This window comes from Palaemon carinicauda, chromosome 39 (assembly GCF_036898095.1).
Source record: "Palaemon carinicauda isolate YSFRI2023 chromosome 39, ASM3689809v2, whole genome shotgun sequence".
Classification (NCBI taxonomy): domain Eukaryota; kingdom Metazoa; phylum Arthropoda; class Malacostraca; order Decapoda; family Palaemonidae; genus Palaemon; species Palaemon carinicauda.
The window spans coordinates 27,035,617-27,054,718 of NC_090763.1; the positions used below are offsets into that span (position 1 = coordinate 27,035,617).

Below are 19,102 nucleotides of genomic sequence, written 5' to 3' on the forward strand. Positions count from 1 at the left end.
CCAGCACCGCCGTCGTCAGTACCGGATGTGTTCCTGCAGCCCACAACCTCCGTAGGACAGCAAGTCGTTCAGGCGACCACTCTCCAGGCCCCTGCCCCTCGGACGTGTTACGAAGAGTCCTCCGATTCATCGGTAGCAGCAACCTCCTATTCCTCGGAAGGTGAAACCCGGAGGAAATCCCGGCGGAAGCGTGAGAGATCCCGGAGAAGGCACTCCCGTTCGCGGTCACGTTCCAGGTCTCGACACGGAAGGCGCTCCAGGTCCCCTAGGAGAAAATTCAGGAGGAGCAGATCACCAGGGGAAGAATGGGTGGTCATCCCCCGCAGTAAGCTCGTGGACCTTACTTCGGTCCCGAGCACTTCAGGTTGGCGCCCCAGAGACAAGTCTCCAGGAAGGTTCTCCTCCAGCCACAAGCTAGAGCCACGGAGGGACTCAGCCGCGCGGACCTCTTCCGACAGGCGTAAGACCGCGAGGGTTCCGTCTCAATCCGCCCAGCGGAAGGAGTCGCCCCTTCGGACGGGCAGCCTCATCGTGTCCTCAAAAATAGCACCACGGACCCTGGAGAAGGAGAGACGGCTTCCTCCGTCGGGCAAGCCCACGGAAGCCGCGTCCTCCACGACGAAGGTCAGACAGAGGACGGAGGCCCTCGCCACCATGGCAATGCCCGTCTTGCGTCCAGAGCCTTGCACGGAGGCACCCGTCGGGGGAATTCCTCCTAGAGAAGTTGGCCGCCAGACGGAGGACGTCGACAACATCGCGGAGGGCACGCCAGCGGAGGACTCGGTTTACAGGAGGGTGATAGGCCTCATTAGGCAGCACCATCGTATAGAGGAGCCTGAACCCTCTGACGAGGATCCCTGACGCTCTAGCCTCAATAGGCTAATGGAGGCCCCCGTCCAGCAGAGGCCCCCGTTGGCTCTTCCAGTGGCCAGGGATGGGAGGCTGGCAATGCAGAGGCCCCCAAATCTCAGAGCTCCTCGAAGTTGCTCCAGGGACTAAGGTCCCAGAGTAAGTTCTATCTGCCAGAGGGACAGCGTCCAGGGGCCTGCAAGATGGAGCCCTCCCTCGAAGTTTTAGGCCAAGGGGCCCCGGAAGACAGAGCCTCATCAGCCCCAATCTGCTTTTCCCAGTCAGAGGCGACGATGATGGAGGAGATGGCGAAAGACCTAGCAAACGTCGCCTCTTGGCTAGACTGGTGGGCTTCCACTCTCGTAGGTGTTCAATCCTCCTACGACCTCTCAGTTCCGGGGAATCAGGCTCTCCTGAAGGAGCTGATTATCTCGGGAGGTAGAGCGTTGAAGTTCTTGTCTTACCAGTCCCTAGCCCAATCAGCCAACTGGGTGCTCCGGAGGAGAGACACTGTCCTGAGCAAGTTGTCTAGATGGATACCGGACAGAGAAGCGAGGGCCCTGAGGATCCTGCTCCTGTGGGAAGACGTCCTCTTTCCCCTGAAAGAGGCAGAGGAAATCATGGAGAAGGTCCTGAAGCGGAAGGATGTGAGTGTTCCCAGACCACAAGCACTGCGGAGACCCATCCACAGGAGGCCTGCGTCCGATGGACCTACTACTCCTCGAGCCTCGTCTACCCAGCCCAGGAGAGACGCCCCAGTAGCTCCTTGGTCGAAGCCGTCGCAGCCCTCCCGTAGGGGAGCCGCATCAGCTCCAGCCTCCTTTAGGACTTCCTACTCAGCCTCCAGGAGGGGGCGTACAGGTCGCTCCTCCAGAAGGAGATAGGGAGAGAGGCCCCCTACTCCTGCCCAAGCCTCAGGTTGAGGGATGCCTCAAACTTTTTTTGCAAGCATGGAAAAACCACGGAGCAGACCCGTGGACAGTAACAGTGTTGAAGGAGGGGTACAGGCTACCGTTTCTGGCAGAACCTCCGCCCCTGATTCCAGCCATTCGGGCGAAGTGGTTGGCTCTCAAGGACCCTATGAAGAGGACAGCCTTGCAAGAGTGAGTCTCCACGATGTTGGCAAAAGGAGCAATGGAAATGGTACAGGAGCCGGGCGCGGGCTTCTACAGTCGGCTCTTCCTGGTGGAGAAGGCAACGGGAGGTTGGAGACCGGTCATAGACCTCTCGGCCCTCAACAAGTTTGTGTGCAAAACCGACTTCAAGATGGACACCCCGAAGTCGGTCCTGGAGTCCTTGAGGGAAGGGGACTTCATGATGTCCATAGACCTCAAGGACGCTTATTTTCAAATTCCAGTTCACCCCTTCAGCAGGAAGTATCTTCGGGTGAAGTGGGGTGCCCAGACATTGCAGTTCAAGTCCCTCTGCTTCGGACTGTCCACAGCGCCTCAAGTTTTCACGAGGGTCTTTGCAACAGTATCAGTGTGGGCTCACGAACGGGGCATCCGCCTGATTCGTTAGCTAGACGACTGGTTGCTCCTTTCATCCTCAGAGGAAGTTTTGAGGGAACAAGGCGCGAAGCTAGTGCAGTTCTGCAAGATTCTGGGCATCACCATCAACCTGGAGAAGTCTCATCTGTCACCCTCCACCAGGATGACTTACCTAGGGATGGTCCTAGATTCCCGTCTAGTGAGAGCCTTTCCATCAGAAGAGGCTGATCAACTTGGACCAGATCCTCCGCCCCTTCTTGTCGGGACAACCCAGGAGAACAAAGGACTGGCAGAGGTTAATAGGTCATCTCGTGTCATTGGAGAAACTGGTTCCCCAAGGGAGGCTCAAACTCAGGAACGTCCAATGGAATCTGAAGGGACTCTGGAACCAGATAGATTCCCCCCACAAGGTGGTTCCCGTTCTCCCGGAAACGAAAGAAGCCCTAGAATGGTGGCAAGACCGGACGAACACCCTCAAGGGGATGCCCTTCGCAGCCGAGCCCCCCGAGATGCTTCTCTTCACAGACTCTTCCAAGGAGGGATGGGGTGCCCATCTCCTCGGAAGGTCAGCAAGAGGCAGTTGGACAGAGGAAGAAAAGGCACAACACATAAACATCCTAGAGATGAGGGCAGTTCGAAGGGCGTGCCTACAGTTCGTCAGCCTTCTACGGGGAAACACCGTGGCACTGATGTGCAACAACGCCACAAAAGTAGCATACATAAAGAAGCAGGGAGGACTGAAATCGAGGGAGCTGTGCGATCTCACGTTAGAACTCCTGGATTGGGCCAAGTCAGAGCAGATCACGATCGCAGCAAGGTTCATTCCAGGGAAAAGAAATGTCCTGGCCGACGGACTCTGCAGGATAGGTCAAGTGGTGGGAACCGAGTGGTCCCTGCACCCACAGGTAGCCAAGCTCATCATCCAGAAATGGGGTTCGCCAGTGATGGATCTCTTCGCAACAAGACTGAATGCACAACTCCCCGTATTCTGTTCTCCTGTCCCAGACCCAAAAGCGGCGTTTGAGGACGCCTTCCAACACCGGTGGGACAATCTAGACGTATACGCCTTCCCCCCTTTCGCGTTGCTCAGGCAGGTGCTCAACAGGGTAAGGACGGCCCACAACCTAAGAATGACTTTGGTAGCGCCCTGGTGGCCGGAGAGAGAGTGGTTCGCGGACCTAAAAGAACTAGCGTGCCTTCCCCCGTGGCCTCTTCCAGACAGGCCGGACCTGCTGCGGCAGCTCCACTTCCAAAGGTTCCACGACAACCCTCGGTCCCTCTGCCTTCACGCGTGGAGGTTATCGAGCGTCTCCTGAGGAAGGAAGGCTATTCGGCAGGAACAGCTCAAAGGATGTTGGGATATCTGAGGCGTTCATCGGCAGCGGTGTACCAGGCTAAGTGGACCACCTTTACGAAGTGGTGCTCCTCCAGAAACATCAAGCCGCTGAGGGCCTCTATTCCGGAGATTGCAGACTTCCTGGTACACCTCAGAGACGTAGTCAGGATGTTTATCCCGGCCATCAAGGGCGTCCGTGCAGCCTTAGGCCAAGTCTTCCTCCTGAAGGGCATCGATCTGGGTTCCTCGAGACATATCTCGATGCTTATCAAGAGCTTCGAACAAGCATGCCCCCCTCAAGCCGTCAGAGTGCCGCAGTGGGATGTAGCGAGGGTCCTGAAGATGTTAAGTGAACCCCCGTTTGAACCCCTGAAAGACATAGTGGACAGGGACCTCACCCTCAAGACTGTCTTTCTGTTGGCATTGGCATCAGCTAAGAGGGTGGGTGAGATTCACGGTCTGTCTTACGAGGTCTCACACTCGAAGGGTTGGCGTGAGATTTCCTTCAAGTTCGTCCCGGCTTTTGTGGCTAAGACCCAGAATCCAGCAGTTTGGGATCCCAGGTTTGAGGGCTTCTCAATTCCTCGTTCGGGCAATCCGGAGGACTTGAAGTTGTGTCCTGTCAGAGCCATAAGGAAATACCTGGAGAGGACTTCTAATCTCCGTCCTGGTATCAAGAGCCTTTTCGTCTCCACTGGTACAGTGAAAAAGCCGGTTTCGAAGAACACTATCTCCTTCTGGCTAAGACAGGCAATTATCAGGGCCTATAGCAGTGCAGGCGTTTCCCTTCCGGGAAAACCCAGGCCCCATGACATTAGAGGTCTAAGTACCTCCCTAGCTTTCGAAAGGAACATGGCAGTGGCGCAGATCCTAAGAGCAGGCACCTGGTCTAACCAGTCTACCTTCACAACGCACTACCTGAAGGAATGCTCGAGAAAGTCCCTAGACGGGTTCTCTATAGGAACAGTCATCTCCGCGCTCCAAGCAATTTAATGGTATAGCCCCAGGTACAATCGTGGGTAGTAAGACCAAGAGACACAGGTTTGTTTCCCTAAAAACCCCCTTGTTCTTCCTTCCCCCTCTTTCCCTCGGAGATAGACTCAGGTAGAGCCTGCACAAGACTTCAAGTCACAACATCATCAAAGGACACGTCTCCGAGGAATTCTTGCACAGGTGAGTTACTTAGACACTAACGTGAGCTCTTTGTGTAGTTTTCTCCTACGTTTCATTTTCTGACCTCCTCTGAACCTAGCCCCCTATCTAGGCTCCATTTCATCCTGCTTAGCTAGATCTAGGGGTCAAGAAGGACACTCCCACCTCCTAAAGTGTAAGTCTCCTAAGAAAGTAGTTCGAGGTAAGTTTCCGTGTTGGAACAAATCACAAATTTTAAGTAATTTGTATTTTTCCTAACATACTTACCTCGAACTACTTTCGGGTAATGGCCCGCCATTCCGTCCCCGAGTGTCTTACTGACCCTTTAAGTAACTAAACAACCAAGAACTTACTGGGGGTCGAGACCCAAGCTAGCACGCTACCTGACCCGGGACTAACCTCAGGGCACGTATCCTTCCGCCTGAGGTTAGCTCTCACAGAAAACGGAAGTAGGGTAAACTACACAAAACTCTGGTCGGATGAGAGGAGATTCCAGGTACGCCTAAGAAAGTAGTTCGAGGTAAGTATGTTAGGAAAAATACAAATTACTTAAAATTTGTGATATTCCAGCAAATAGCGGAATTCCTCCTGTATTGAGGGAAGAAATGCATCTTTCGGTTTCTGCGGTTAAAGGCTATTGCTCAACCTTGAGTCTCGCCTTTAAACTGAAAGGAATGGGCATTTCCTCATCGCTACAATTTCCCTCCTCATAAGAAGTAATGAACTTACATGTCCCCAGTCAGAAGTGAGACCTCTTCCATAGAACATGGTTTGAGTTCTTCGGTCCTTAAAAAGACCCCCGTACGAACCATATACGACAGGCAACAGATTGCCTCCTAATTTGGGAGACGGTGTTCCCACTTGCTATGGCCTTAGCCAAATGAGTTAGTGAACTTCATGGTCTGTCGTATTGACGTCGCCCATTCAAGGGGATGGGCAGAGGTAGGCGTCAGCCTCTTCCCTGAGTTTGTTGCCAAGACTCGTAATCAGGGGATTTCGGATCCTAGATTCGTCTCCTTCCGGATAACAAGTCTCTGCTCTGTAACTGACGACCCAAATCATGTGTTACTATGCCCAGTAAGATGTTTGAGGCGCTACCTCAAGAGAACAGCAGTAGCTAGGCCCAGAGTGCCCTCACTGTTCGTCAGCACGGGTAGAAACAAGAGGAGGATCCCAAAGAACACAATCTCCACATAGATTCGCAGGGTCATTGACCTAGCCCTGAATCCCGATCCTCCTCCAGCATGTCGTCCCAGAGCCCACAATACTGTATCAGGGATGTAGCTACGTCTCTGGCCTTCAAAAGAACTACTCTGTGACGCAGGTATTGGAAGTGGGCGTGTGGAAACGCCAAACTATGTTCACCGCCCAATACCTGCAAGATGTGACACACAGGAACCTCAGTACTTTTTCTATCGGTCCTGTGATGGATGCACAACAGTTGGTTTGGTACCTCAAGCTCCTTATTGGACAAGTAGCAGAAGGTTGAAGGCATTGTTACCCGGGTTTTAGTCTGAGTGAATGAAAAGGAATGTCTGGTCTGGCTCTTTTCCTTTCTTCATCCTCCCCTCTCTTGGGGAAATCAGCATCCTTGGTCCTCTGCACAAGCTGACCTCAAACCTCTGCAGGTAAACCATTGCTCCCTTGTGTAACCTAGTATTGTCCCAATACTGTTACGTCCCCATACCCTGGCGAGGTGGTATTCGGGATGTCTCGGTCTCCTCGGTTATTTCCCACAAGACTCAGAATAACTTTTATCTTGACAGACACATCGCTAGTATCTCATCACACAGCTTGGGGCTGCAGACCATTCTTAGCAGGTTTAGCGAGGTCCTAGGGTCCCCTTATTTGTGCACTATCTTACTCAATATGGAGTACCCTGGGTAAGGCCAAAAAGCCAGATTGGCAGGGACGGCCGCCCTACTAATGGGTGAGTCACCCCTATAAATAGCGTTGGTTTGTATTCCAGTTACGGAACAAATGACAAATTCGAAGGTAATTTGTATTTTTCCTAACGATACAAACCTTAGTTATTTATATATACTTGTCCACCATCCCTGTCCCCCCTTTAAGTCCTACTTCCGAGCAAAGTAAAGCACAATTACAGGTGTGTGGGTGAGAGGGGTAGCTAGCTACCCTCCTAACCCCCGCTAACTAGCAGAATGGATAGTTAACCCTCGCTAAATTCTAATGGCTCGTCCTTTCAGCTTCGCCAAAAGTAATACCCTTATAAATAGATAAGTCTTGTATCGTTAGAAAAAATGCAAATTACCTCCGAATTTGTCATGTTTTTAAAGTTGGTATTTTTCATAAATATACAAAAATTAATCCTTTAAATAGGAGTATGGCCTTAGAGTGAGATGAATGGTCATTTAATTTTTAACAAAGTAGGTGCAGTAGCTAGTAGGAGGTAGGTAGAGGGAGCCACCTAAGACTGCCTGACTATATTATGTCACTTAAAGGACTCAGGTTTGTATAGTTGGGAAATATGCATACAAATTAATTTAAAAGATTCTGTTTTTTCGTAGTGTAGAACTTAAAGAATAACAAGTTTATTATTTGCTCATATTAGTTTCGTGAAAGATATTTTGAAATGGATTTAATTATGTGTAGGATACAAATACAGAAGGTCCCAAACTTACAAACAATTGGAGATACAAACATTCAGTTACAAACATTCAGAGATACAAACATTCAGAGATACATACATTAAGACATTTGGAGATGTAAACATTCAGAGATGTAAACATTTGGAGATACAAACATTCAGAGATATAAAAATTTGGAGATACAAACATTCAGAGATACGAACATTCAGAGATACAAACATTCGGAGATACAAACATTTGGAGATACAAACATTTGGAGATACAAACATAAGGAGATACAAACATTCGGAGATATAAACATTCGGAGATACAAGCATTCGGAGATATGAACATTTGGAGATACAAACAGTCAGACACAAGATCGCAAATCCAACTGAAATCGTAAATCTGAGATATCGTATCAAAATTTTGTACGCTGTAATTAGGTAAAGAAATGCGTTAAAAAATATATCATTTAATACTGTAAGTAAAATAACATTTGCAATAACCTGATGTTTATTTCATATGAACAGGACTATTTGCTGACTTTTTTAGCTGGAAATCATAGGCATGGGAGTCAGGGTAGCCCTTCTCTAGGACTAAATGTAACAAAATTAGATTTACGAACAATTCAACTTACAAACAGCTTCTTGGAACCTATTAAGTTTATAAGTTGAGGACCCTCTGTACTAACTTTAGCTACAATGTAATTTATAGAATTAATTGATGTATCAATCTTCAAAAACTACTCTCAGGAACCAGAAGACATTAAGACATCAATTTGTTTTATGATCTTTTCCAGCCCTGGTCAGCAAGACCCTACCCAGGAATCACGTGAAGTACAGGAGGGCATTTTAAGTGTTCTAGAGCGAGGGGCAGAAGTTTCTGTGAGGATTCTGGAACAATTATTAGGTGCTGGAGAGGTAAACAAAGATTATACGCTATAATATTTACTTATCACTTGTGTGTTAGTTTTTATATGTTTTACTTTAAATTTCAGATCAGTTACTTTAACAATTTTTTTTCTTGCGGTTGTACTTACGATTTATACACTGATGTTACCGCATTAGTAATTTTTCAAACTGTGATATGGAAATTAAGGCGGCTAATGCATTCCAAATTTAGTTTCATGACAACTGCCTGAAAGTCAAATGTTAAAGAGAGGAATATAAATGCATTAATACCTTGGAGATCAAATGCCCCAGAACTTGAACAATTCAGCAGTCAAAAAATATGTTAATTTTTTATCCCAGAGATCGAACAAAAATTTATTGGTTGAACAGCCTGAAAAATCCTATCTGGACCAAGACAAAGGCACCTAAGCTAGTTTACATATACCTGGCACCCAGTTCAAGCCTCCAAAGCAATGTTCTGTTAACCTTTTCATTGATTTAATTAATTTTAGTTTCATTTATTTTATTCATACACAATGGCAGAAGAGAATATGTCTCCAGAGGAGGAGGAGGGAGGGGATCATAACCATAGTTCAGTGATGGCAAAATGGGCTTAGTTACACAATTTTGTAGAAAAGTATCATCCAGGTAAGGCAGTAGCCAGCAGAGGAGGTGATTTTTGTAATGACAATTTATTGAATGATTTCAAAAACATCTTAAAAAGGAGGCAGAAACAATTCTCTCTTGATCATTTCGTAGTAAAAAAGGGTCCTGCGTTGAATCACAGGTTATTGCCAGTTGAAATGCAAAGAAAAGAAAGAACCCCAGAAGGGCAGTTACCCACTGTTTGTATGGGGGGATAGCTCTTCCAAGCAATGCTGACTCCTCTTCCTCCCCCAGACCACCTTCCATTCAAGCCATTCACTCTCCTTAGTGTAGGTAAAATGAAGTTTTAAATATTTAACTTAGCCGGTGAATATATAATAGCTGCAACTCTGCGGCTCGACAGAAAACACACTCAAAAAACTCGCGAGCGATCGCTATGAAGGTTGCGGGTGTGCCCACCAGCGCCAACTGTCAGCCAGATACCACTCTTGCATGTAAACAAACCCTTCAATTCTTCTCTGTCGACGTTGACGACAAGACGTATTCATACTCGCTGTAGAACCTGGAGTATTCTCAACATATTTGGTGAAGTACTTCATTTTGGTTTGAGCTTTCGCAGTGCAGGTGTATTTCCACAACATAAACTCTTGAACTCTTTATTGAATCAGATTATTTGTTGATGACTTGGATTGTTTTTGGAATTTTCTTTGACTAATTCAAAATGGCTGACCCTTCTCAAGTACCTAGATTTCGAAAGTGTAATGCTAGGGACTGTAATAGGCATCTTCCAAAGGCTTCTCTCGACCCACATACTGTTTGTTCCAATTGTCGGGGTAAAACCTGTCAATTGGGAGATCGGTGTGAGGAATGCGTGGGCCTTTCGGAATTCGATTGGCTCGAATACGATAAATATGCACGTAGACTAGAGAGAGATAGGGTAAGGAGGAGTTCATCTAGGTCTGTAGATTTTTCCTCTCCACATGCCCCTGAACCTAATCCTTCCCCTGTAGTGGTTGTTCCTAACCCCCCTTCTAGCACTCAGGAACCATCTATGCAAGACATGTTACGTGCTATTCATGCCTTGGGGGAAAGAGTTGAAGCGTTAGCAACTGATCGTAATCAACTCATGGCTGACGTGAAGGAACTTAAATGTCATAGTGCCACGGCGGAAAGTGGGAAAGTGATTAGTGCGCAAAGTGTTGTGAACAGTGTTGCGACCGAGGGTTCGTCTGTTCGTGCCTGTCGTTCACCTAGTCCGGGACCTCTTGCAAGCTCCCAAGCCCAGGGGAGAAGTAATGTCGTACGACTTATGGGTTCGAGAGGCCTTGATCAGCGAACAGACGTTCCCTCTATGGTATCAGGCGTATCTCACCAAGATCGCCCCTACCATAAGACGAGAGAGCCCATTTTTTCCTCGTCTTCCGAAGGCTTTTCACGCAAGAAACCGTGGAGCAAGGTTTCTAGGCCTCTTAAACGGAAGTCGGTCCCTTCAGGACAGGTCCAACGTCCTGGATGTAGTCATTGGGACAGTTCGGACCCGTTGCAGTCATCGGATGACTGCTCGCCGCCTAAGCAAGGCAAAGTTGTGCCGTCTCAGACGCTAACCCCGTCGGTTACTGCACCCATTCCCGTGGACCCAAAATGGGTTATACTGCAGGACATGCAGTCTAAGCTTGCGTCCCTTATGGAAGACTACAATGCCGATAAGGTTTCCGTTGAGCCTAGCCGTTTATCTCATCGAGATCCTGGCCTTCAGCCACCCAAACGTTCATTTGTGCGTCCTGTTGATGCTGGTGTAGCCAAGTCACGTCAAGCAGTTGGGGTAGAACCACACTCGATGCGATCTCGTGTGGATTTTCAGCCGCATTTGGACGTTAGGCAACTTGCTGATGCGCCTGGTGACGTTCAGGACGTTCGCCAACCATCGGAGTTGACTTGTTTTGACGCTGAGCGTCAACTTCCGCAACCTAGAGTTGTTTTGACTGCTCAGACTAGGCGGTCTAAGCAGTCTCGGGTGGACGCTGTGCGTCCTCACGCGCCTGTTGTTGTTGACAGTTCCCAGACTGTCAAGCAGTTACAGGACGCTGCGTCCTGGTCCGCCACTTATGCACCAGTGCGGGTGGACGCTGCTTGTCAAGCATTGCCAACCCCTTTGCTTGTTTCTCATCAGTTGTCAGATGAGGAACTTTCGGATGAGGACGTTGCTGACCCTCAGCCTGAGGATCACCCTTCAGATATTGATGAACCAAGAGCAGTTCCGCCATCTATGGACTTTAAGAAAGTCATGCTCATTTTTAAAGAGTTGTTTCCCGAACACTTTGTCTCTGTTGCTCCTCATTCGCCGCCGTCTGAGTTTGTTTTAGGCGTACCTGCTGACATACCAGCCTTTACAAAACTTGTACTCTCTCGCTCGTCCAAGAGAGCTTTACGGCTTTTAGGCGATTGGTTGGAAACCAAGAGGAGTTTAGGGAAGACGGCCTTTGCCTTCCCCCCATCTAAACTCTCGTCTAGATCGAGCGTCTGGTATGCCACGGGAGAAGTTCTCGGCTTGGGAGTTCCTGCCTCTGCCCAGGGCGACTTCTCAAGCCTTGTAGACTCTCCCCGCCGCCTAGCCATGAGACGCTCGAAGATTAGTTGGTCATCCTCGGACCTTGACCATCTACTGAAAGGCATTTTTAGAGCTTTTGAAGTTTTCAACTTCCTTGACTGGTGTTTGGGAGCCTTAAGTAGGAAAATCTCATCGGCTGATAGAGATGTCTCCTTACTCATTATGTCCTGCATGGATAAAGCCATCCGTGATGGATCCAATGAGCTCTCCTCCTCGTTTACTTCAGGAGTCCTTAAGAAGCGAGAGTCTCTTTGCTCTTTTCTGTCGGCAGGAGTTACTCCCTGTCAAAGATCTGAGCTACTCTTTGCCCCCTTATCGAAGTTTTTGTTCCCTGAACTTTTGGTTAAGGACATAGCTTTGTCACTCGTGCAGAAGGACACCCATGACTTGGTAGCGTCCTCTGCTCGCAAAGGGACTCCTTCGACTTCCTTTTCTGCTAGACCAAGGATAGACACTCCAGCGTCCAGGTTTATTCCGCCCTTTCGTGGCAGAGCTCCCAGCAGGGGAAGTACTCGTGCCGAAGGAAAGAGAGGAAAGAGGAAAGGAGCCAAGTCCTCACGTGGCAGAGTCTGACTGCCCGCAGCTTCAGACAGCAGTAGGTGCCAGACTCAAGAACTTCTGGCGAGCCTGGGAGAAGAGAGGCGCAGACCAACAGTCTGTGAGGTTGCTCAGAGAGGGGTACAAAATTCCATTTGTACACAAACCTCCTCTAGCGACTTCCCCCATCGATCTCTCTCCCAATTACCGAGAGGAATCAAAGAGACAAGCCCTGAAACTAGAAGTGTCTCTTTTGCTAGAGAAGGGAGCGGTGGTCAAAGTCTCGGACCTTCAATCACCGGGGTTTTACAACCGCCTCTTCCTAGTACCGAAGAAGACAGGAGGTTGGAGACCGGTGCTAGACGTCAGTGCTCTGAACGTCTTTGTCACGAAGACAAAGTTCACCATGGAGACCACGAAATCAGTCTTAGCAGCGGTCAGAAAGGGAGACTGGATGGTCTCTCTCGACCTAAGAGACGCATACTTCCACATCCCCATTTACTCAGATTCCCAACCTTTTCTGAGGTTTGTTTTCGACAATGTGGTGTACCAGTTTCGGGCCCTGTGCTTTGGCCTAAGTCCTGCTCCTCTCGTGTTTACGAGGCTTATGAGGAATGTGGCAAAATTCCTCCATTTATCGGGAATCCGAGCCTCCCTTTACTTGGACGACTGGCTTCTCAGAGCCTCGTCCAGTCATCGCTGTCTGAAGGATCTCAATTGGACATTGGATCTGACCAAGGAATTGGGACTTTTGGTCAACATGGAAAAGTCACAGCTGATTCCATCCCAAACTATACTGTATTTAGGGATGGAGATTCGCAGTCCAGTTTTTCGGGCTTTTCCGTCTGCCCCCCGAATAGATCAAGCCCTGCTCGTAATCCAACGGATGTTGAAGAGAGAACGTTGCTCAGTCAGGAATTGGATGAGTCTAGTAGGAACTCTATCATCCCTGGAGCAGTTTGTCTCGCTAGGAAGGCTACACCTCCGACCTCTCCAGTTCCATCTAGCTTTTCACTGGAAAAAGGACAAGACGCTAGAGGCGGTCTCAATCCCGATTTCCGAAACAGTAAAGGCATGCCTGAATTGGTGGAAAGACAATATCAGTCTAAGAGAGGGACTTCCCCTAGCAGTTCTGAAACCAAACCACGTTCTATTCTCAGACGCATCGGATTTGGGTTGGGGTGCGACCCTGGACGGTCGGGAATGCTCAGGTCTGTGGACCTCAAGTCAGAGGAGCATGCACATCAACGGCAAGGAGCTTTTGGCAGTCCACCTGGCCTTGATGAACTTCGAGAGTCTCCTTCGAAACAAAGTGGTGGAGATCAACTCGGACAATACCACAGCCTTAGCTTACATTTCCAAGCAAGGAGGCACCCACTCCCTGACACTGTACGAGATCGCAAGGGACCTGCTCATTTGGTCAAGAGATCGAGGCATCTCCCTGATAACGAGGTTTATCCAGGGCGACTTGAACGTCTTAGCAGATTGCCTCAGTCGGAAGGGTCAGGTAATTCCTACAGAATGGACCCTGCACAAGGACGTGTGCAAGAGGCTTTGGGCGACTTGGGGTCAACCCACCATAGACCTCTTTGCAACCTCGATGACCAAGAGGCTTCCAATCTATTGCTCTCCAGTCCCAGACCCAGCAGCAATACATATAGACGCTTTTCTCCTAGATTGGTCTCACCTAGACCTATATGCATTCCCACCATTCAAGATTATCAACAAGGTACTGCAGAAATTCGCCTCTCACGAAGGGACAAGGTTGACGTTAGTTGCTCCCCTCTGGCCCGCGAGAGAATGGTTCACCGAGGTACTTCGATGGCTGGTAGACTTTCCAAGAAGTCTTCCTCTAAGAGTAGACCTGTTACGTCAGCCCCACGTAAAGAAGGTACACCAAGGCCTCCACGCTCTTCGTCTGACTGCCTTCAGAATATCGAAAGACTCTCTAGAGCTAGAGGCTTTTCGAAGGAGGCAGCCAGTGCGATTGCAAGAGCGAGGAGAGCTTCTACCATTAGAGTTTACCAATCGAAGTGGGAAATCTTCCGAGACTGGTGCAAGTCAGTATCTGTATCCTCGTCCAGTACCTCTGTAGCCCAAATCGCTGATTTTCTCTTATATCTGAGAAGGATTCGCTCCCTGACAGCTTCCACGATCAAGGGCTACAGGAGCATGTTGGCTTCGGTCTTCCGGCATAGAGGCTTAGATCTTTCCAACAATAAAGATCTACAAGATCTCCTTAAGTCTTTTGAGACTTCTAAGGAACGTCGTTTGGCTACTCCTGGATGGAACTTAGACGTGGTCCTAAGGTTCCTCATGTCAGACAGGTTTGAGCCTTTACATTCAGCCTCCCTGAAGGATCTCACTCTTAAGACTCTTTTCCTGGTGTGCTTGGCCTCGGCTAAAAGAGTCAGTGAGCTTCATGCCTTCAGCAAGAACATCGGTTTATCGACAGAAAAAGCCACTTGTTCTCTTCAACTTGGTTTCCTGGCCAAGAATGAACTGCCTTCTCGTCCTTGGCCTAAATCTTTTGATATTCCTAGCTTATCAGAGATCGTAGGCAACGAACTAGAGAGAGTATTATGTCCCGTTAGAGCTCTTAAGTTCTATTTAGCTCGTACTAAGCCTTTACGAGGTAAATCTGAAGCGTTATGGTGTTCGGTTAAGAAACCATCCTTACCTATGTCAAAGAATGCTTTGTCATATTTTATCAGATTTTTAATACGAGAAGCCCATTCCCACTTGAGTGAGGAAGACCGATCTTTGCTTAAGGTTAAGACGCACGAGATTAGAGCTATAGCAACCTCCGTGGCCTTCAAGCAAAATAGATCTCTGCAAAGTATCATGGACGCGACCTTTTGGAGAAGCAAGTCAGTGTTCGCGTCATTTTACTTGAAAGATGTCCAGACTCTTTACGAGGACTGCTACACACTGGGTCCATTCGTAGCAGCGAGTGCAGTAGTGGGTGAGGGTTCTACCACTACACTTCCCTAATTCCAATATCCTTTTTAATCTGTCTCTTGAAATGTTTTTAATATTGTTTTATGGGTTGTTCGGAAGGCTAAGAAGCCTTTCGCATCCTGGTTGATTTGGCGGGTGGTCAAAGTCATTTCTTGAGAGCGCCCAGATTAGGGGTTTGATGAGGTCCTGTTGTATGGGTTGCAGCCCTTGATATTTCAGCTCCTGGGAGTCTGTCAGCATCCTAAGAGGATCGCTGGGCTCCGTGAGGAAGACAGACTTACAAGGCAGAGTAATCGTCTAAGTCAACTTCCTTACCAGGTACCTATATATTTTGGTTTTGTTATATTGATAACTGTCAAAAAAACTCTTAGCTTATACGCTGTAAACTTAATTAACTCTGGTCTCTACCCACCGCCTTGGGTGTGAATCAGCTATTATATATTCACCGGCTAAGTTAAATATTTAAAAATGATATTTTAATTATAAAATAAATTTTTGAATATACTTACCCGGTGAATATATAAATTAAAGACCCTCCCTTCCTCCCCAATAGAGACGCAGCGGGACGAGAAGAATTGAAGGGTTTGTTTACATGCAAGAGTGGTATCTGGCCGACAGTTGGCGCTGGTGGGCACACCCGCAACCTTCATAGCGATCGCTCGCGAGTTTTTTGAGTGTGTTTTCTGTCGAGCCGCAGAGTTGCAGCTATTATATATTCACTGGGTAAGTATATTCAAAAATTTATTTTATAATTAAAATATCATTTTAATGTTGATTTATGCCCTTTTTATTAATATATTGTATCAACAATATCTGTTTTTCTAGTTTTTGTGATGCTTTTATTTACTACACTGTTATTTAATATGTAAACATTGTGTAAAATAAGCCCATTATATGAGCATCAAAGGGTGGGGAACCAATTTATGATATTTCCATTCATTTTTAAGGTGAAAATTTATATGGTATTCCAGCATGCTTTTGAATTAATTATAAATGATCTCCAAGGTACTGCTGTAGGTTTTTGGTCTTGTATATTTCAGGTTACTCACCATTTATATCACTTAAGAAAGATTACTGTATTCTTACTTTACTGTACGGGCTGCTTATTTGGTCTTATACAGCAGGGGAACCCTACGCTCTACAGGACCTCCACCGTCATTTGATCGTTTGTTTGAAAACATTCAGCATTTCACACCACATAGTTTTATTTGATACCCTTTATTCCAATTCCATCTGATTTGATCATACATACATATACCAAAGGCACTTCCCCCAATTTTGGGGGGTAGCCGACAACAACAAGAAACAAAACAAAAAGGGGACCTCTACTCTCTACGTTCCTCCAGCCTAACCAGGGACTCAGCCGAGTTCAGCTGGTACTGCTAGGGTGCCACAGCCCAACCTCCCACATTTCCACCACAGATGAAGCTTCATACTGCTGAGTCCCCTACTGCTGCTACCTCCGCGGTCATCTAAGGCACCGGAGGAAGCAACAGGGCCTACCGGAACTGCGTCACAATCGCTCGCCATTCATTCCTATTTCTAGCACGCTCTCTTGCCTCTCTCACATCTATCCTCCTATCACCCAGAGCTTTCTTCACACCATCCATCCACCCAAACCTTGGCCTTCCTCTTGTACTTCTCCCATCAACTCTTGCATTCATCACCTTCTTTAGCAGACAGCCATTTTCCATTCTCTCAACATGGCCAAACCACCTCAACACATTCATATCCACTCTAGCCGCTAACTCATTTCTTACACCCGTTCTCACCCTCACCACTTCGTTCCTAACCCTATCTACTCGAGATACACCAGCCATACTCCTCAGACACTTCATCTCAAACACATTCAATTTCTGTCTCTCCATCACTTTCATTCCCCACAACTCCGATCCATACATCACAGTTGGTACAATCACTTTCTCATATAGAACTCTCTTTACATTCATGCCCAATCCTCTATTTTTTACTACTCCCTTAACTGCCCCCAACACTTTGCAACCTTCATTCACTCTCTGACGTACATCTGCTTCCACTCCACCATTTGCTGCAACAACAGACCCCAAGTACTTAAACTGATCCACCTCCTCAAGTAACTCTCCATTCAACATGACATTCAACCTTGCACCACCTTCCCTTCTCGTACATCTCATAACCTTACTCTTACCCACATTAACTCTCAACTTCCTTCTCTCACACACCCTTCCAAATTCTATCACTAGTCGGTCTGATTTGATACTTTGATTGAATTATAATTAGTGAAAAGGGATTACAGTAAATGTATTTGCACATTCCATAAGAACATTATCACTTGGTGTCCTTTATTTGTTACAATGTAATTCTAGTTCCAGATATCTGGTTATACTCACTATTGTTGTTATGAAGTACTATAATGTAACCAGATCAATGAATAACCATTTTAGGCTTTCATAATGTGGACTTGAAAAGAACTTGCTTTTGAGTGATGGACAAAATTTAAAGCCAAGTTGAAGTGTGACAAATAATTGGGAGGGATAAAAAGTGAAAAGAATAGCAATTTAGTCTAGGGGACAAAGGAATTCTATAATGAACCTTTAGTTTGCTTAATTTTACATTCAATTTATTTGTTACAGGTTCGTGCACCTGTTATTGCCACATTTAATGTGTATTCACATCAAAATGCTGTTGTAACACATGCATGGCAGCGATGTGTGTCTGTTGCAGATGAGCAATTCAAGTGTCAGGTTAGTTTCATTATTATTCGTTTGTTTAATGGAATCATAATTTCTGTACTCTTGTATTCCTTCTTTTTTAAAACAAGAAGTAAGATTGATAATCAGGGATAGTGATGTTTTCAAACTTTTTGCTGGTGTTTTCAAGTCAGTCGTAATATTGCTAATGTTATTAGAGCAACCTGTACTGAAGGTGCAGGCCATGGTCAGTATAGCTACATAGCATATATTATTTTCAATGGCAGATTCACCATGAGCCTGGAAATTTTGAGTTTTTACAGTAGAAGTAGGAAGATCCCAAAAAATTTGCAAGTTAAATTAGAATACATTTATTGTAACTTCGTCAATGTTATGCATATTTTGCAGATTCATTATGATCTGGGAACTTTCCATTTTTTACAAGAGAAGTATGAAGATGCCTATTCCCATTTCTCTGAAGCCCTGAAGTTGATGCCAGAGTTGGGTTCTCACCCTGATTATTGTCAAGTTAATGAAACTAAGTTGAAAGGATATTACAATAGCTGTGCAGCCTTATGTGGACGGTCAACACCCGTCGAGCAGAGATCAACATATGAAAAGTTTTTGTATGCAATGTCAAATAACTTTCAGGTAAGTTCTGTGAATTGTTGTTTTCTATTTCAGGTTTTGTAATAACTGTATATACTCGTGTAACATGTGGTCTTGCATTTTTTTAACCCTCAACTTTTCACCCATAAAAGATAAGTGTTCCTACACAAATACAAACAGTTGTCCTTTACATATGAAAATGATAATACCGAAGTTAGAATACGGGAGTAAAAATTATAACGAGATGGCACTTTTCACATACCAGGGAACGTACAAAGGAAATGGTACTGTGCTCCTTACGATGTCCGTCAGCAAAGACCAGTAAGGACCAGTCTGCCTGATAACGCTTCACTCACTCTAAGAAGTCTCAGTCCCTTTGTGACCAGATTCCTTCGGAGAAAACATTTAGAGTTCAGAATCCTTGATCCAAGGCATTGAAGGCAATGGGGAAGACTTTTTGTTTTCCAAAATGAAGGAGAGAAGTCTCTTCTCTTGAGGTCTAAGAGTCAGAAGCAGTGCAACCCAGAAAATCCTCCAAGAGAGAACATTCCGCTCCTCGTGGTTCCTCCCCAGGTTCAGATCGGGCTATCTCTGACTCTCTTTCCGAGCGCAAAGACACCAGGTCCAAGTGTTAACCTGATTCCGAGGACTAAACCAGGAAATGTTCGGCTCCCTAAAAGTCACTCTCTGAGGAGAATGATCGATTATCAGTGGTGTCTGCAGAGAGTGACTCTGTCAGGGGTACGAGGCACGCTTTGGCTGCTTGGCTGAGGACTACCGACCTGGTTCTGTGTTAGGCCCCAA

The 19,102-nt window shown here is 46.8% G+C and overlaps 1 protein-coding gene across 1 annotated transcript in view; it reads left to right on the forward strand.

Annotated features, from left to right (window-relative positions):
* The window catches only part of IntS8 (integrator complex subunit 8), a 199,301-nt gene that overhangs the window by 55,398 nt on the left and 124,801 nt on the right, over positions 1-19,102 (forward strand). The window contains exons 6-8 of the mRNA XM_068362372.1: positions 8,218-8,338; positions 17,633-17,743; positions 18,098-18,340. Coding sequence (XP_068218473.1) covers positions 8,218-8,338; positions 17,633-17,743; positions 18,098-18,340 — 475 coding nt within the window. The remainder of the gene's footprint in view (positions 1-8,217; positions 8,339-17,632; positions 17,744-18,097; positions 18,341-19,102) is intronic.